This window comes from Podarcis vaucheri, assembly GCF_965113315.1.
Source record: "Podarcis vaucheri genome assembly, chromosome: 9".
Classification (NCBI taxonomy): domain Eukaryota; kingdom Metazoa; phylum Chordata; class Lepidosauria; order Squamata; family Lacertidae; genus Podarcis; species Podarcis vaucheri.
Window position 1 is genome coordinate 22,808,747 of NC_138767.1, and position 19,698 is coordinate 22,828,444.

The 19,698-nt window shown below is 44.7% G+C and overlaps 1 protein-coding gene and 1 long non-coding RNA gene across 3 annotated transcripts in view; one reads left to right on the forward strand and one right to left on the reverse strand.

Annotated features, from left to right (window-relative positions):
* The window catches only part of MANBA (mannosidase beta), a 60,913-nt gene that overhangs the window by 28,801 nt on the left and 12,414 nt on the right, over positions 1-19,698 (reverse strand). For both annotated transcript variants that reach the window (XM_082236921.1, XM_082236922.1), the window contains exons 3-6: positions 19,090-19,195; positions 17,012-17,182; positions 10,859-10,982; positions 2,550-2,725 (exon numbers count right to left, since the gene is read on the reverse strand). In XM_082236921.1, coding sequence (XP_082093047.1) covers positions 2,550-2,725; positions 10,859-10,982; positions 17,012-17,182; positions 19,090-19,195 — 577 coding nt within the window. The remainder of the gene's footprint in view (positions 1-2,549; positions 2,726-10,858; positions 10,983-17,011; positions 17,183-19,089; positions 19,196-19,698) is intronic.
* On the forward strand, positions 11,662-14,098 carry LOC309540352. The gene is made up of 2 exons (XR_014223206.1): positions 11,662-12,286; positions 12,603-14,098. It is a non-coding gene; the product is annotated as an uncharacterized lncRNA (long non-coding RNA).

Here is a 19,698-nt window from a genome sequence, read left to right on the forward strand (position 1 = left end):
TGGACACGTTAATGCATCAAGTGAGCATTTCACAAAGAGAAAGCAAGTACAGAGGAAACAATTTAACAATATGATTTGTCATGCCTGTTACCAAGGCATGATTACATAGCTGAGCCCCTAATGTTCCACCTTTCATTCTCTGGAATTACTTCCAACGGCAGCATGCAAAATGCCCATGAATTCCTAGCACAGGGAACGAAGCATTATTAATATGCATCTTCCACGGTGCTATGTGAAATGCAGAATAGCTTTAGAAGCAAAGGCACTGCGGGAGGGTATTCATTGGCTGGCAGTGATGTCATATCCCCACTCACCCATTTGCTATTTCTTAGCTGGAAAACACTATGTGCACTCAATTTTGGTGGGGGGTGGGGTGGGAATTACACATTTTTAAGAAGGCTGCAGTCAGATCTCACAGCTTCAGCTTTGAAACACTGCCCAGAGATGACTTTTGCAGCTTCAATGGTACATTTCCTGTTGCTTTAATACATATAACAACATAAATTAGGGACTCGAGGCTGCTTTCAGTCCACAAACACACACACACACAACTCTTGATTGCTTTCTAATCAGAATGCAAGATCATGGGGCAAGGAAAGATAATCTGCCATGGGGCAGGGAAGATGAAAAATACACACAGTGTTACTAGGGCGCTACAGCCCATCCAATAACCATGGGCAAGCGGTTCTGAGTTCTTGGGTGGGAGATCAGGGTTCAAGGCTCATGGCTTTGTGAAGGTGTAAGGAACCTGTGGCCCTCATTGGACTCCAACTCCCATCAGCCAATGTGCAAGGATAACATATCGGGAGCAGGGGCATAGTTTCCCCACTCCCGGCTTATTGAGTTAACTGACTTCTCCACTTACCCTTGCATTTATGCCTTCAAAATTATTATTTAGAAATTAGCAATAATCACAAGGTTTTGTTTCGGTTGGGGTTTTTTTTTACTCATCACCTGTGGCCAGCTCTGAAGCCATGTGTAGAGGCAGCTGCACGAAGAACGACATTTGAAGTCCTCCTTTCAATTCAGAGCAAGTCCAGTGCTTAATAAAAGCTTGCACTGGCTGTCTATGTGCTACTGACCTGACTGGTTACTGACCTACAAGGTTCCTGTATTAATTTATAAGGCCTGCAACTTGAGTCTGGGCACCCACAATTCTTCTGTTTCACTACCTACTAAAACATTTCTGTTTCATCAAGCATTTATGTTGTTGTTGTTGTTTAGTCGTTTAGTCATGTCCAACCCTTCATGACCCCATGGACCAGAGCACGCCAGGCACTCCTGTCTTCCACTGCCTCCCGCAGTTTGGTCAAACTCATGTTTGTAGCTTCGAGAACACTGTCCAACCATCTCGTTCCCTGTCGTCCCCTTCTCCTTGTGCCCTCCATGTTTCCCAACATCAGGGTCTTTTCCAGGGAGTCTTCTCTTCTCATGAGGTGGCCAAAGTATTGGAGTCTCAGCTTCAGGATCTGTCCTTCCAGTGAGCACTCAGGGCTGATTTCCTTAAGAATGGAGAGGTTTGATCTTCTTGCAGTCCTTGGGACTCTCAAGAGTCTCCTCCAGCACCATAATTCAAAAGCATCAATTCTTCGGCGATCAGCCTTCCTTATGGTCCAGCTCTCACTTCCATACATCACTACTGGGAAAACCATAGCTTTAACTATATGGACCTTTGTCAGCGAGGTGATGTATCTGCTTTTTAAGATGCTGTCTAGGTTTGTCATTGCTCAAGCATTTATATAGAGTTAATTTGATTCAGTGCTGGTCATTTGTTTTGTATTTTACAATTACATGACATCTTGATGCTTGTATTGCACAATACCATTTTCTTTTTGAATGAGCTGTGGTTAAGAAATACTCATATAAATTCCTTAAGAACTATTTGATTCCTTATATACCTTCAGGGGAGCCACAACATTGGGATTCCATATCTCAGGTACCCATTCCATGCCCCACATCCACCAGTACAAATAATGAGTGTTAAGTCAAGAACAAACCTTGGCCGCAGCTGATGGTTTGTTTAGAGTGAGGCAAACCAAAAGTTTGGTAAGTGTTGCAGCAGCAGCAGTAGAACCAGAGGAAGGAGCAAAGCAGCTGCAATCTCTGCTGTAAGTTCACTCACAGTTAGCCAAAGTTTGCAAATCTGGCCAATGTATGTTCAGGACTGCACATTACTGCTGCATATTTGGTCACCTATGGTGAGCACCATCTTGCCTAGGCAACCAAACAGGGAAACTTTTATAAAAACCAGAAGTCCTAGTTCCTTCCTTGCCTCCTTTTCAGGGTGTTGATGTGCCACAAGTGGACAACACAGGTCAAGCCAAATTAAGTTAATGAAAAGGATAGGAGCACACACTTAATTCTCCCACTGAAAACCACAGTATATTCCCTTGCGTGAAATGTGCCCATAGACTTCCCATATATGGGTGTGCAAAACAGCAGGAGTAACATCTATGGCCTTGTGGTTGAGTAACATCTATGGCCTTATTGATGCAGACCCATACATAGCAAGAGGAAATACTTTTGCATTCAGCAGAACTTGCCCTCACCTTACTTATGTTTATGAGCAGCACGGCGCTGCCTTCACCAGGACGAATCTCCACTGTGAATGTCTGCTGCGTCTGCAGCTCAGGAATGCTCACAGTCGTGAGAGCAGCAACTGGCTTTGAGCTGATGACATCAAAATCCAGCTCTATTTTGAGACTCCACTGCTGAGTGTTTTGCACTGAACGAAACAAAAACAAAGAAGGTTGTTTTGAGCGGACAGATTGGACACATACCGTTAGTCACCTGTGATCTAGGAGGTTATGTCTGTCTTCACACTTAGGGAGACAGACTCACACTTAGGGTTCAAATCCCCAGACAACAACATGACACCAACAGGGAGCCAAAGGGAAGACACATCTTGCTATCCACATCACACGGGGTTGTTTTCATGAGGATATAATTGTGATGATAAAGAGGATAATATGCATCCCACCCAGAGCTCCCTGCAGGAAGGTCAAGACATAAATGTAGTAGATCAGGGGTGGGGAACCTGTGTCTCTCTAAATCAGTGTTTCCCAAGCTTGGGTCTCCAGCTATTTTTGGACTACAATTCCCATCATCCCTAGCTTGCAGCACCAGTGATCAGGAATAATGGGAGTTGTAGTCCAAAAACAACTGGAGACCCAATTTTGGGAAACACGGGTCTAGATGCACCTGGACTACAACCTGCATCATCTTTGACCATTGGTCAAGCTAGCTGGAGCTGATGGGTGTTGGATTCCAACATCTGAAGGACACCAGCCACTCAGACGTTATATGAAACCAGAAGCTAGTCACATAAATTTACTCAGCTGCTACTGCCACCAAAGCTCCTACAGATGAACCCATGTGGTAGCCGGCTCATACTAACATTTTCCTATGCCAGATGTATTTTGTAGATGGTTCAGAATTTCTCAAAGGGATGGTGATTATGGCATAAACTAGGCATGCTATTCAATTTCTAGCTTTTTTCTTCTTCTAAGTAGCAGCCAGGAGAGGGAGATTAGGTCCTTAATGCACAGAGAAGAGAGTGAAGACCATGATCTCGATAAGATCTTTCTCCAAGCTGCTGCTAAGCCCAAGAAGAGAGCGCCATTCATCTCCCAGAGTGAACAGGAGCTTTGAGGAGGAGGCTATTTTCATTGGGTCCTGCATGTAATGGCCTCAGTCCCAATCACACACCACTTATAGCTGTTCTTTAGCAGAAAAACACTAGACATGTTAAATGCAATCACCCTTGTCTGGTTTGGACCTGTGCAAACCAGGAATTGTTCTCGACAGCTTGAACATAAAACAAAAAGTTATCAGGGTCATTGTAGTCATTATAGTCATTGTGAATGTTGCTTGAAAGGATGCAGACAACAAAAGTAAGGAAGGGTCTGAGCTGGGCCAACATCAGAAACCGGGGTTTGTGGCCGGCTGCTGAGCCCTCATTTCTCCAGGAGGGATCCCTAATCAGCCACCACTGAACAGCTACAAAGAAGACAAAGGAACCCCACTCCACCTCAGGCTCAAGTAAAATATCTGGAATCACCTCCAGTCCCAAACCACATTGCACAAGTCCAAATCAATCTATGGAGAGGTCAACCTCAGCCCTCCAGATGTTTGAGACTACAATTCCCATCATCCCTGGCCACTGGTCCTGCTAGCTAGGGATTATGGGAGTTGTAGGCCAAAAACATCTGGAGGGCCGAGGTTCAGGAAGAGGTAAAGGATGTGAATGCTGTCACCCACCAGATGTTGTTGGACCACAAATCCCACCATCCCTGACCATGTCAACTAGGGCTGATTGGACTCAAGAGCCCAGGAACATCTGTAGGGGGGCTACTTTTCTGACCCTGATTTCTATATGAACGCATAGTTGAATTGGTCCAACAGGATATCCACCAACCACCCACCCATCCATCCATAAGAGCTGTTCGACAGTGGAATTTGCTGCCAAGGAGTGTGGTAGAGACTCCTTCTTTGGAGGTCTTTAAGCAGAGGCTTGACAACCATATGTCAGGAGTGCTCTGATGGTGTTTCCTGCTTGGCAGGGGGTTGGACTCGATGGCCCTTGTGGTCTCTTCCAACTCTATGATTCTATGATTCTATGCTTATCACATCACGACTTGAGCCATTGGTCCAACACCCACCCCACCCACCCATCCATCACAGACAATGTGAAGTAACTAGGCCAGTGTTGCTGGAGCAAATCTAGGCAGGCTGCAAATTCATAAGTTAATGAAGGCACCAGTTTCACAACTCTCTCCTAAATCTTTTTTAGGAGATTATACATACACACACACACACACACACACACACACACACACACACACATTGGGGAATGGCATCATTTGGACTTTTTGTTTCAGGGCTTGAAATTGTCACTAGGCTGGGCACAGGACCTCTCTTAATGAAGCAATTGAACATAAAACGTGATGATGAGGTGTGGTAGCCTTCCTACCTGCTAGCCAACATTTACACAGAGGGAGTGGTCAGGCAGGTACTCCAGCTCCTCTAGCAACTGGCTTTAACTCAATAAGGAGGCCTGCCTCACGCTTCAAAAACTGCTGCACAAAACTAGCCATACTTTCACAGGTGGCCTCAAGTCTAGAGCGTCTGTTAACACACATCAAGATGTTCAAACACTAAATTCTACAGTGGTGGTAGTTTAATGTATATAGACAATAAGAAGAAGAAGAAGAAGAAGAAGAAGAAGAGTTTGGATTTGATATCCCGCCTTTCACTCCCTTTAAGGAGTCTCAAAGCGGCTAACATTCTCCTTTCCCTTCCTCCCCCACAACAAACACTCTGTGAGGTGAGTGGGGCTGAGAGACTTCAAAGAAGTGTGACTGGCCCAAGGTCACCCAGCAGCTGCATGTGGAGGAGCGGAGACGCGAACCCGGTTTCCCAGATTACGTGACTACCGCTCTTAACCACTACACCACACTGGCTTGTTTGTTTTTTGAAGTTTTGCTTATGTAGCACCACTGGCACAAAGTTAACCCTGGTAAAACAGGTTGGGGATACCGTATTTTTTGCCCTATAGGACACACTTTTTCCCCTCCAAAAATGAAGGGGAAATGTGTGTGTGTCCTATGGGGCGAATGCAGGCTTTTGCTGAAGCCTGGAGAGCGAGAGACGTCGGTGCGCACCGACCCCTCTCGCTCTCCAGGCTTAAGGAAGCTATCCGCAAGCCTTGGGAGCCTGGTGGGAGTGCCTGATGGGCTCCCAAGGCTTGCGGGCGGCACCCTGCAGCCCGAAGCACGGGGCGCGCTGCGGAGCACGCCCCGTGCTTCGGGCAGATGTCCGCAAGCCTTGCGCACCCGGCGGGAGGTTCCACCGGGCTTGCAAGGCTTGCGGGCAACAGCCTGTTCTGGGGGCTGGGGTCGGGGGAAGCCCGAGCCTCCAGCCCTGCACCTGGGGAAAAAAATTTTTCCCCTTTATTCCCCCCCCCAAAAAAAATCTAGGTGCGTCATATGGGCCGGTGCATCCTATAGGGCAAAAAATGCGGTACTTATTTTCCCACCAGCTGCAAGAAAGTAAGATAGCCATTTCGTAACAACAAGGACTCTGGAGAAACAAGAGTGTCACGGTCGTTTACCAAGGGCTTTCCCCATCTGTTACATTTTGCTTTTATTCGATCTACATTCGAATACAGCTGTTTTGGGGAAATATCACAATTTCTGGATAGAATAACCATTTCTGCATGTTGAACAAATGCTTCATTCAGAGAAAATGCATGGAATTCTTCTCTGCTGTAGGCCTATGAAGTGAGTGGAATTGAGACCGGGGAATGAATTGAACCCATTGTGTCTGGATTTGATGGGGTCTACAGTTGTTTCTCTTTGGCCACTCAAGTGTGCTCGCCACATCAGCATGCACATCAGAGGTGGTCTCCTGCTGGATCACAGAGCATTTGCCAGCCCAAATAATCATGACTCACTCAAAGAGTATTCCTAGAAAGGGCTCCTCCAACCTTCCTAAAAGGTAAAGGTAAAGGGACCGCTGACTATTAGGTCCAGTCGTGGCTGACTCTGGGGTTGCGGTGCTCATCTCGCTTTATTGGCCAAGGGAGCCGGCATTTGTCCGCAGACAGTTCTTCCGGGTCATGTGGCCAGCATGACTAAGCCACTTCTGGCGAACCAGAGCAGCGCACAGAAACGCCGTTTACCTTCCCACCGGAGCGGTACCTCTTTATCTACTTGCACTTTGACGTGCTTTAGAACTGCTAGGTTGGCAGGAGCAGGGACCGAGCAATGGGAGCTCACCCTGTCGCAGGGATTCGAACCGCCGACCTTCTGATCGGCAAGTCCTAGGCTCTGTGGTTTAACCCACAGCGCCTCCACGTCCCTTGGTGTCAGAAGTGGGATACGAACCCACGCCTCCAGGGGAGGCTGCCTTCCTACTATGCTTGAATAAACCACTTGCCTCTGGCCAAAGTTTTGCTTTGCTATCTCCTTGACATATAACAGGAGAATCCTGCATATCAGTAAATGCAGGAAGCCAGGTGCCCTTTTTATTGCCTGAATGGCTGAACTGGTATAAGAAATACAGCAGCAGAAATACAGTCCCTCTTCCCCCAGAGCAAATGCAACAAAGACATCCATGTCTCCTTGAGTTTGTCTTACGTGCGAAGCCACAGATCATATCCCAGAAATGGTTCCCACATTCAACTCACCCAATGAAATTAAGGAATACGGCTGAATTAGATAAATTAATTTCAGCAGGTCTACCCTTGAGTAAAATTCAGATGCATACTACCCCTTGTCTTAACATGCAGTAGACTGAGGCAATAGATGGGATGGTAGACCACTTCATACTGCAGGTACAGAAACACCTATTTGGGTGAGCTCCCAAATAGGTGATCATATTTTCTTCTTAAAAGAAATATCAACAAGCTGCAGGAATCATTCCATTAGGTACTGATTATGCAAAAAAGATGTATTAGACCACCTGGATAAATAAATAAAAGCTCTGAACCACTTTAAATGGCATTCACATGACTGATTTAAAGATCAATAGGTTCAGTATTCCAAGTTTGATTTTTTTCTTCTTCTGGATAAGCAAGAGCTGAGCTCCCAAAAAGAACCCCCAGCTGACTGAAGGGAAACTGTATCTGGCTGCATACCTGGTTCTCAACAGGTGGAGCTGGAAGGCTACATACTAAGCAACTCCTGATGCTGTCTTGGCATTCCATGGAAATTCCAGCTGTGTTAATTTCTGCAAAGGGCTAGAGCCATTTCCAGAAGCTTCAAAGACTGCCGTCTTCCCAGTATCATCCAGAGGCAAAGTGGCTGGTTTAGTAATAATAAGGGCACACTCCACACCTAGTTTAGAACATTTAGGTCCAGTTGACTTCAATGGGAGAGCAAGAGCTTTACTTTCCCAATTAAAGTTACTGGGACTTAGGAGCGCTTACGGAGGCTGCAATACACTGTTACATTTCCCTATGAGTGCTTTGGCACTTCCAGCACATCAGCTCTGTAATGTTTTCATTATTAAAACTCCACATAAAAAATGGGGGGCCAGCAAGGGGCTGTAATTTGCTTGTAAACATTTATTTCTTTGCATGCAAAAGTTGCCATATATGTATCAACCAATCATTTATGTGTACGCCGCCTTTCTGAAAGTTCAAACCGTGTGCAAGGCAGCTTACAACATATGAAAAATTGCATAACGACAAACAAGGCAAAACTAGTCGCAAACAATAAATGAAACGTCACAAAGTACACAACCAGATTGAAAAACTTCCACTGTATAAAAAAACGGTGAAAGTTTTTCAATCTGGTTGTGTACTTTGTGATGTTTTGTTTATTGTTTGTGACTAGTTTTGTCTTGTTTTTTATATCTTTATTTTGGATTGTATGATTTAGCAGCAAAATTGCAACAATGCCCACCTACACCCCCCCAAAAAAACCCCCTAAATGACACTCCATCCAGAAAACAAGAAACCTTAGTTCAAGGAGACATTACGGTCAGGCAAAGGCACTCAAGGCGTGTATGGAGCTGGGATGATGGGGGGTGGGGTGGGACTAGAGAGGGAGGTGGCCTGAGGACCCAAGAGAGAGATCTAGAGGGCCACATTTGCCCCCCAAAGCTAAGGTATGGACAATAATACAACAGTAAGACAGCTTCCCATGTTCCTATTCAGATAGATTAGCTTCTGAAAGTCCACACAGTGAGTTTGGACTGAGATTAACTTTGAATGAGGAACTTCCCAAGTTCATGCCTAGCTCTCTTGTATGTAACGTGTTGGGACAATGCCCATTATGAAAAGCAACTTGTCCTTTTGAGCCAGTCAACCCCAGTGCAAGCTGGACGACAAACAAGTGATTACCAGCAACAGAAACCGGTTAGGTGGCTTCAGTTCAGGACAAGCACACGATAGGAACTCCTCTCAAGTTACAGCCATCGCCATGCAGCTGCTTTTGCCCCAAACCCTTAAATCTCAACACTGGGAGAAATCCAGTGATATGGAGAGCCCTTTCAGCCCTAGCAACATCCATTTCAGAAATGAAGTGACAGACAGAATGTCACAGATGTCAAGGACAAGGGGGCAGAAGGGCAGGCAGCAAAAAGTCTCTGGAATACCCTTCCTTCAGCAGGAAATAAATAAGAGGGTGCTTAGACCACATCCTGTTCAGGGCTGCATACATTTAAAGGTGAACCTTGATTCGCGGATTCCAAAACAACATGAGAACCAAAACAAAGCCATCCTTCAAAATTCACACTTCTCTGAGTTTTGCAGTGTAATTCTCCAGCATACACCAATGTAAAATGCCTATCTTAATGAAAATAACATACCTAAATGCCTTATGTTAGGGTAAATATAAATACTGCAAGAAATATGCTTTGAAAAAATGCCTGTGTTCGGGTAAATGACATACAAAAATAAGTATATTTGGATTAACTTGAACTAAAATACTGATACATTTTCAGGAGGACTTTTTTTAAAAAAAATGCAACCTGATGAATAGATGTGGGGAAGTGAATTTGGGATTGGGCAAACAAGCAGCAAAGAAACTGAAATTCATACCTACTCATGACACACCACAGCAAAGGCTCTACCACCACTCACCTTAAGAAGCAGTCTTACGCAGAGTTAGGTCCATCTAGCTGCAGAATGGAGGAACAATAGCCCTCCAAATGCTGTTGAATACAACAACTATCAGCCTTAGTTGGCAAGACCAATGATCAGAATTTTTTACTTTATATGCTGCTTAGTTACAACTGACTCCAAGCGGAACGATGGGAGCTGTTCTTCAGAAAATCCAGAGGGTGACAGGTTCCTCATCCAGATTGTTAGTGTCCACACTGACTGGCAGCACCTCTCTAGGGTTTTAAACAGAGGTGTTCCCCAGCCCTATCTGGAGAGGCCAGGTGTTTCATCTGACTTTTTGCATGCAAAAGCATGTGCTCTACCCCCAAGCTTTGGCCCTTTGGCAGCTGTAGCAAGGGAAGCCCAGTTTTGATTCCTGGAATCCAATGGGTGACTACACGAGAGAATGCTTCAGACCAATTCCTGCAGCTAAAGACTACTACTTCCTGGTTCTATGCAGCCCCTGCATTTACAGGGGCCTTTGTTTCTTCAAAAGACTGCCATAGGATGGCCAATCTTATCTGTAGTTTGCTACGAGCACAGATCAGAAAAACCTTCACCAAACTATTGGACCCCTGGGGAAAGGGACCCTTCAAGACAGGGGAGAGGATCTGATAAACAAGAGAAAAAGAATCTGTTCCAGACATGAGGAGCCAGATGAGAGAAGGTGCACAAAGAATAGAAGATGGAGACAAAGTGCAGAGATGGTGGCCGCGTTTCTATGTAACAGAGGTGAGAGGGAGAAGTGTTAATTGGAAATGAGCAGGAAAAATCTCAGCCCGAGAGCACTGAAAGAGCAATATTTCTCAACCTAAGTGGATGTGGACACAAACAATCCCCTGGATAGGAAGGGACCCATGTTAACAGCAGGATAGAATGTATTCAAATTAAAAATAAATAAATTGGGAGGACAGGTGTGTTCAGGAGCTTCAAAATAAATAAGGCTGGAAATTCACGCCCTTCATGGCACAGAGATGCAATTGTAGGGAATGCAAGGAAGAGTGTGATGCAGTGAGAAAGAATAATGTGTCTTGCAGAGGATTTCTGGACTAGTAAAGAACAGATGATGCCCCTGTGTCATATGCTGAAATTACTCCAGTGTGTTATTGATCTATGCTTTTGTATCTTTTGTGGGGGGGAGAACCTAGTGCAAACCTTTCAACCATTGTTTATTACATGGAAGGATTCCATCCTCCGGGATCAATTTTTTTCTGATTCATTCTACAGTTAAAGAACGACAAGACTTACCATACTGAGGAGTCACCGAGAAATAAAGCAGGCGGCAAAGATTATATGCTTCAATCCTGACATCCTTCCAAATGCCCTGAGTAGGGAAAGAGGGGCCCCAGTCCCAGCTAAATGAGCACTGTTCCTGGAATTAAACACAAAGGCAAGTTGCTTCACGGAAAGGTTGCTTTCCTATGCAGAGGAATCATAGAATCATAGAGTTGGAAGAGACCACAAGGGCCATCGAGTCCAACCCCCTGCCAAGCAGGAAACACCATCAGAGCACTCCTAACATATGGTTGTCAAGCCTCTGCTTAAAGACCTCCAAAGTAGGAGACTCCACCACACTCCTTGGCAGCAAATTCCACTGTCAAACAGCTCTTACTGTCAGGAAGTTCTTCCTAATGTTTAGGTGGAATCTTCTTTCTTGTAGTTTGGATCCATTGCTCCGTGTCCGCTTCTCCGGAGCAGCAGAAAACAACCTTTCTCCCTCCTCCATGTGACATCCTTTTATATATTTGAACATGGCTATCACATCACCCCTTAACCTCCTCTTCTCCAGGCTAAACATGCCCAGCTCCCTTAGCCGTTTCTCATAAGGCATCTCATAAGGCCTTTGACCATTTTGGTTGCCCTCCTCTGGACACGTTCCAGTTTGCCAGTGTCCTTCTTGAACTGTGGTGCCCAGAACTGGACACAGTACTCCAGGTGAGGTCTGACCAGAGCAGAATACAGTGGCACTATTACTTCCCTTGATCTAGATGCTATACTCCTATTGATGCAGCCCAGAATTGCATTGGCTTTTTTAGCTGCCGCGTCACACTGTTGGCTCATGTCAAGTTTGTGGTCAACCAAGACTCCTAGATCCTTTTCACATGTACTGCTCTCAAGCCAGGTGTCACCCATCTTGTATTTGTGCCTTTCATTTTTTTTGCCCAAGTGCAATACTTTACATTTCTCCCTGTTAAAGTTCATCTTGTTTGTTTTGGCCCAGTTCTCTAATCTGTCAAGGTCGTTTTGAAGTGTGGAAACAAGATTCTAAAGCAGCTTTCCCCAACCTGACCCTGCCTAGATATTCCTAAAATGTATATGTTTGTAAAATGGAGTGGCTGCAATCCCGAGCAGAAAGCTCCAACGTTCAGATGAAGGTTCTACTTGTTCCAGAGGTAAGGGCCTCCTAGATGCTATTCCCTGGCCTCATCCCATATCATTGCAGTAAGGCTCAGATGTCAAAACTGCATAAGAACAGCAAACAGTCTATTTCATACCACTGGATCAACACCATGCTGGAAGCAAGGAGAACGGCCAGGTAGAAAAGGCCCACATCTTTGACCCACACCCATGTGGTTGCAGCTCCTCAACTTCGAGAAGAGAGGCTGTGTTTGCCACCAGGCGAATTGCTGTTTCCACCTGCCTTGCCCTACCCTCCAACCCTAGAAGACTCCACAGGTGAGCTACTCTCAGAGGAAGAACTGTAAGGAGACTTTCCAGCCTTTTAGGTTGACATGTAAAAGACTAGGAGGGGGAGAATGTTCAATATTGATGCTATCTGCTTTGGGGCTATTTTTTGACTCAACGTTACTGGGTACTTTTACTTGACCTGTTGGTTAAATGAACACTTGCGTTTTTTTCGCAATACGTCACAGCAATATTATATTTTTATATGTAACAGTATTGTATATGCATCATTACTGTGTTTAGATTTTTTTGAGAGCTGGGTTCAAATCCTCACTGTCATGAAGCTCATTGTGTGTCCTTTGGCCAGTCACTGTCTCTCAGCCTGGCCTATTTTACAGGGTCATTGTGAGGACAAAATGAGCCGGGGGAGAAGAATCATGTATGCTATCTTGAGCTCCTTGGAGGAAAAGTGGTAAGCACATAAAAATAATATGAATATGAATGTGAATAATAATAACAATAACAACAAATAAAAATAAATAGATGCAGTATGTAAATAAATTGAGCATGACTGTGACAGAATGAGCTGAAGCCATGGAAAGCAGTTTCTGTATGGCTGGGTAATGCATCAGGTTATCACAGAGTCAGTCCCACATACACCAGCAGCTTTGAGTAAAATGATATGCAAGCTATGTGGATAGCATACAACTGAGCTATGAAAGTTAGCTTTGGTTCATGTTAAGATTTCCAGGGTGGTGTCTAGGGCAAAACAAGTTGTTGACCACAGCTTGAAGACATGTCTTGACTTGACCTCAGAACTCCCCACCCTGGAGATGTACATACAATAGATCTCGTTAAAGTTTTGCATAGTGACCTACAGATCTAAATTTGTAATCCTAATAACTGGCAGCTGAGCCTTACTAATTTTGGCAACCCACACTGCACTCGCCTAGCTCCTTCTCCATATCCCAGGGAATCGGCTTGCCTGCCAACGTATCAAGTTACAAGGAGTGTAAACCAGGCAATGCACCTATTTCTAGGTTATTAACACTAGCGACATTCATTTCTTAGAAAACAGCCCTCTCAAAATGGAAAGATCTGTTTACTTCACCACTAACACTGATGGGCGGCCATTCTTCAGGTCCGAACAAGCTATTGTTAAAGATGAGACAAGGGCAATCTCAGACCTAATTTACAGGTTTCAGGGTAACTTAAGTTCATGAATTTAAATGGCTCTGCTCTGAGAAAAATTTAGCTGAATACAGCCCAGAGACTTAAGACACCTTAAAGACTAACTGTTAAGTCTGCACATGGTGATTATGGCATGTTCTCCATGGGGAAATTAGGTGATAAAGTCATTGTGTGCAGACTTTACAATTTCAGAAATAAAAAGTGTGAAGCAAGCTTTCAAGTGCCATTAAGAAAAAGTTTCCAGAATAATATATATCTATATCCATCAGATTCCCATGAAGGGCAAGTCCTCCAGTTTTCCTCTGACACTCACCAGCTTCTGATGGATATTTGGGGGACCACTAACACAGACTCCCCCAGAAATCTCATTGATAGGGCAGTACCCACCCTGGAATCTTTTTGGTGAAGAGCAGTTAAAAATATTTTTTTAAATAAAAGTAAAATAAATAGAGGTGGTAATTTGTGAATGGGAGGGGGATAACATGGCTCACAGCTCTTTTTTGTCGTTGAAATACACAGCAGACGTCTGATCTCCCAGGAGACCAAGAGATGTGACGATAGACTGCTCTGCCTCCTTTCTTTTAGCAAATGTTTTGTGCCACTGGGGAAGTGGTAATTCTGTATTGATTTGTTTTGGATGTTGTATGTGATGCCAATATAAGGTTCTACGAGGCTCACAGCTCAATCCCACAACTGAACAGGCCAGGACTGAATCATGTGCCAGTATCATGGGCAGGGGTCACCCAACTTGGTCCAATGATGTCGTAGCAGGATGCTATTGGACACTGCCTCCCCAAAAGCACTCAGCTGAAATACTGACACAGTGCAGCCACAACACGCCTCCTTTCTTTTTCAACTTTGCTCTCCTACTCTGGGGTACAACCATAGCCAAGTGATGGAGCATCTCCTTTGCATAGCAGCAGGTTCCAGGTTCAATCCCCAACATCTCCAGATGGGACTGGATATGCCCCATCTGAAACCTTGGGAGAGACGCTGCCAGCCAGTGCAGACAACACTGATCTATATGGACCCATGGACTCACTTGGGATGAGGCAGCTTCCTATGTTGCTATGCCCTCTTTCAATTCTATGTACAGAAGCTGACCAGAATAGCGCTGGAATATTATTTTAATACTGGCAGCAGGGGAGCATCCTGCACTGCATCCGAAGACCACAGGCTATCCTAGGGGCTGCTAGAGGAGGCCACGTGGCACATATGTTCTCCCACATTTTGCCACCACTGCTGCTCACCCCCTGGTATCTGCTGTCTGAGGTAGTCATCTCACTCTACCTAATGGCAAAACTGGTCCTGATGCTACTACCGAGCTATGGCCACTCTTGAATGTGCGTTGACCCACGTTCCTTGCAAAAGGCACGTGTAGTTGCTGTTGTGCTCCTGTGTCGTTTGTGGGCTTCCCATGGGCATCTGGTTGGCCACTGGGAGGCTAGATGGGCCACTGGCCTGATTCAGCTGACTCTTCTTGCGTTCTTATGATAAACGTGTGATATGGGGAGGGGACCACGAAGAAGAAACCTCCCAGAGGAAACATCTCAATCCATATTCCAGCATGACAGCGAATTTCCTTCAAGGATCCAACTCTCTTTTTTTTAAAAGAAGTTCTTGTCATAAACATGTGCACAGCCCAGCACTATGCCAAAGCCACTCTCGCAGCATCTTCTGCTCTAAAAATAGGACTACAGCTGTTGCAAGTTGTTTTTCAGGCCCGCACCAAGTTCTAACCAACCCAAGAGAGATACAACATTCTTGATTAGAGCAGAACGATGACCCCCGCCATGTTTTAACTAACTGCTGTTACAGAAACAGCTCCTTTTTCACAGCCTACTTAAAGATCCAGTTTGGGCGTGGGCAACCTTTTCTTGTGGTTGTTGAGGGCTGAATTATTCTGCCACATCCCTTCTCCCATTTCCCCACCCCCCTCATGAGATGAGGCCAAGGGCTGCCAGTTGCCCACCTCTGATCTAATTTAATAGCAGCATTTATATTGTATGGGGAACCTTTGCCCCTGATGTTGCTGAACTACAACTCCCATGGGCCATGTTTGCTGAGGATGATGGGGGTTGTAGTTCAGCAACATCTGGAAGACCACAGGTTCCCCAGACCTGATTTATATAATAAGGCTACATTCACAACCAAGTTTCTTTCTGTCTTATTTGTAATTACAATGTTCCCTTCCCCTGACTAACAGGGTTCATCATTGCCAAGAGAGAAGATACTATATAAGGGATGTTATATCTCAACTGTAACAGCTTAAATAACATCACAGTCAAAATAGCAGATGTTCCTTCTTAACGCAAAAGCTGTGGCCCTAAAACACATTTGCTACTGGACTTAAACATGCATAGGATTGCTCTGTCCAATCACCTCAGAGCGGAAAACACAACAGTAATTTGTATTAAATTCCTGGCTCCCATTATTGCGGTGCTTAAAAGCTTTCTGCTGATGTGTCCAAACAGACCCAGCTCCCCTTCACAACAGCTTAATGAGATGCGGCTTCTTATTAGCTAATGCTTCCCAGAGCTGTCAGAGCTGCACAATGTAAGTAGCTCAGCACATGAGAAACAGCAAACGCGCAGAAAGCTGCTTGGCTAAGATGCCTCATAACCCTGCCAGCATATTCTGGCACTTCTCAGAGCTAACTCTGGTCTCTCCTGCTTTGCTAAATTCCCTGGATGGATGCAGCCACAGGGAACAATTGTAGCCGGAACTTTTCCTGTGAAGCTGCCAACATGGTGCCGGATCCAGCATGGTCCAGGGGTTACTAGATTCCTGCCCCCTTCAGCCCCGTCATCACGGCCAATGGTCAGGGATGAGGGAACCTGTCAACAAGCGACATCTGTCATCCAGCAACCATGCTGGCTGCTCCTGCACCTAGATCCTTCTTGCTCAGAAACATCTATTCCAAGGAGTATTGCCTGGGACAAGTTTCCAAAGGGTGGGGTCTCACCTATTTATAACAATTTACTTGTTCTCTAGCTATTAGTCTGTTTGTTACCACACTTGCATAAAAACAGCTTTTAAAAGTTTATACATACAGTCGTAGATTGGATCCTGAACGCCTTGGTACTCAGACGTTTTGGCTCCCGAATGCTGCAAACCCAGAAATGAGTGTTCCAGTTTGCAAACATTCTTTGGAACCCAAGCGTCCGACGGAGCTTCCACAGATTCCGATTGGCTGCAGGAGCTTCCTGCAGCCAATCAGAAGCCGTGCTTTAGTTTCCAAATGTCTTGGAAGTCGAACGGACTTCCGGAATGGATTCTGTTCGACTTCCAAGGTACGACTGTATATATATTTCTCAATAAAATTAATCAGGCTGCTTCCTGTTTTATATTGGTATCAATACATTACATTGCATTTGAAAATATTACAAGATTCCTCTACTCAGCAGTGTGATTGTATACACACAGAAATATACATACACACACCCCATACGTGAGAAATATATATTTTTAAAGGGGGTGGTCCAATTACCTAACAAGGCCCATGTTTCAAGATTCCCTTGATTATATCACCATAATTTCTAACTGGATAATTTCTAACATAATTTCATGCACATAGCTACTTACCTTTCTGATGAAGTTAACGTGACATTGTCCTTTCTGTACAGGTGGAGGGCATTCCGGAGGCACCTTGTATGCTTGGTGATTTTTACTCTGCTCTGCAGCATACCAAACAGCCGAGACAAAATTAACATGAATTGCATTGACCTCCTTGATCACATCGGTAATATCAAAGCTCTGAAGCAGGGAAAGATGGGGAAAGTATGCATTATAGACTCTGTCTATTTAAGAATCTGAAACGCAGCATCCTTGAGGCATTGATTCAGTCACCCTGGGCTCTGGCTCAAACATTGCTTTCTTCACTTACAGAAGCAGTCTACCTGAGTGAGCAACGTAATAAATTTATGAAGTGAGTCCTAAGGAATCACCGCTATGGTCATTTCTGCAAAACTTTAAAGCTCTAAATTGTACTTCAGAGACTGGGGAAGTTCCAACAGCTGCGGAGATCCCTGAGACTGCAGGTCATGGGGAGTTGCTCACACAACTACAGTAGTCCTCTGAACAAAGAAAGCAAGAGAAGGTATGCTCAGAGCCAACCTTACCCTACCATACATTTACAACTTGCAGCCAACCACCAAGCCAACTTCAGCCCCACCAGTCATGCATGGAGGCTTGTTCAGAAACTGATATACCACCTGAAACTGCAAGAACAGACCAGTTGCCTGGAAGCCACAACACAAGGCTGATGTGCTGCATTGAGCTGTTGGGTCTCAAGTTGTGTTGACCTGGTTTTACTTAGCAGCGCATTGTGCAATGACACACAATGGCTTTGTACACTATGACCTTGTAAGCCAAACTATACCTTGCCATGACTTGCACAAACGTGCTGGCTCCAAGAGAAGGCCTTGCACCCAATTTGCTCTTTCCTGGTCCTGTTAGAACAATGTGGCACAGAAGCTAAGCTAAGCCAAGCCAAAGTTTGGCTCAGAGTGTCATCTGACTCCTCCTTAACCACAATCTGTAACTCTGGCTTAGCTGTCGCACTATGTTAAAAGGACAAGGGAGGAGCAAAATGGGTATGAGCTCCTCTCCAAGTCTCAGCAAAGTTTGGCCACTGTGAGACCTGGTTATCCTCACCAGACAGACTCAAAAGAGCATGGAGGTCTTGCTATGCATTTTGATTACTTATGTACATTTTTAATGACGTATGTAATCTATGCTCTTTCTATGTCAAGTATTCATGTATGTTCTGCCTTCATCAAAAGCCTTAAATGCTTCCAAGTACAGTGGTACTTAATTCGTGCCGGAGGTCCGTACTTAACCTGAAACTGTTCTTAACCTGAAGAACCACTTTAGCTAATGGGGCCCCCTGCTGCTACCACCCTGCCGGAGCACGATTTCTGTTCTGATCCTGAAGCAAAGTTCTTAACCTGAAGTACTATTTCTGGGTTAGCGGAGTCTGTAACCTGAAGCGTATGTAACCTGAGGTACCACTGTATAAACTCTATTCCTTTTCTTCATATGCTGCCTCTGCACTTCTACAATACTGTCCTCAAATGTATACTAGTCCTGAATGTCCTCAAAGTAGTATGATCAGTGGTGAACAATGTGAATGAGGGATGATTGTTTAGTTTAGAAAAGAACACTCTGCTACTATTATATATATATATGCTGGAAGGCACCCAGAGTGGCTGAGGCAACCCAGTCAGATGGGTGGAGTACAAATAATAAATTATTATTGTAACAGGCAATGTCGGCTTCACTGCAAAGTTTGGTATTTCAACAGTGGGAAACAAGCCTAGCCGAACGCTGTGTGAGTGGAGTTTTACTTGCACAATGGGATTTCTCCTTCCTCCCATGAAACCCCAAAATCTCCTTTGGAGAGCACCCAAACCCTCTGGGGCAGATGTTCAGGGTGTACAGAAGGTTTGGGATAAGGGAGAGAAGAAGAGGAAAGGGAAATCCCATTGCACAAATCCAACAGCAGCACCAGATACAGCCCATACTTTTTTAAAAAGAAAAAAGGTACTACCAGATTTCAGGTGACTAAGCCTAGATGCTGCCAAGGCTTAAAGACAATTGAAACTGGGAGAAATCAAATCACTTTGCCCAAACACGTAATATATAAATTTGAGAATACTCACGTATCTGTTGAACATGTTGTCCGTCCTCCCAACAGTGACATTATTGACCACAATCTGTGCTACTGTATCCACTCCATCAAAAACCAAACTCACTTTTTGCCATTTCCTACAAAAAGAGAACAGAACACACATTAGGGAACCCACTGTGCCTTAATGATCTGGTGTAGATGAAACATGGCTGAAAAATCCAAAGTCATCATTAGGAACATGCATGTACTGCCTCATTCCTAGAAATTCCGTCTAACCTTCCCTTGTCTTTCCTTCAGCACTGACTTGTTAACCACGATTGATACAGTGGTACCTCGGGTTACAGACACTTCAGGTTTAGACTCTTCAGGTTACAGACTCTGCTAACCCAGAAATAGTACCTCGGGTTAAGAACTTTACCTCAGGATGAGAACAGAAATCATGTGCCAGCCGCACGGTGGCAGCAGGAGGCCCCATTAGCTAAAATGGTACCTCAGGTTAAGGACAGTTTCAGGTTAAGAATGGACCTCCAGAATGAATTAAGTTCTTAACCCGAGGTATCACTGTGCTCAACAAAATTTCCAGCTAGATCACAAGTTGGAAACTTAGATTTGAAATGAGTTTGCAAATGATGAGAACCCT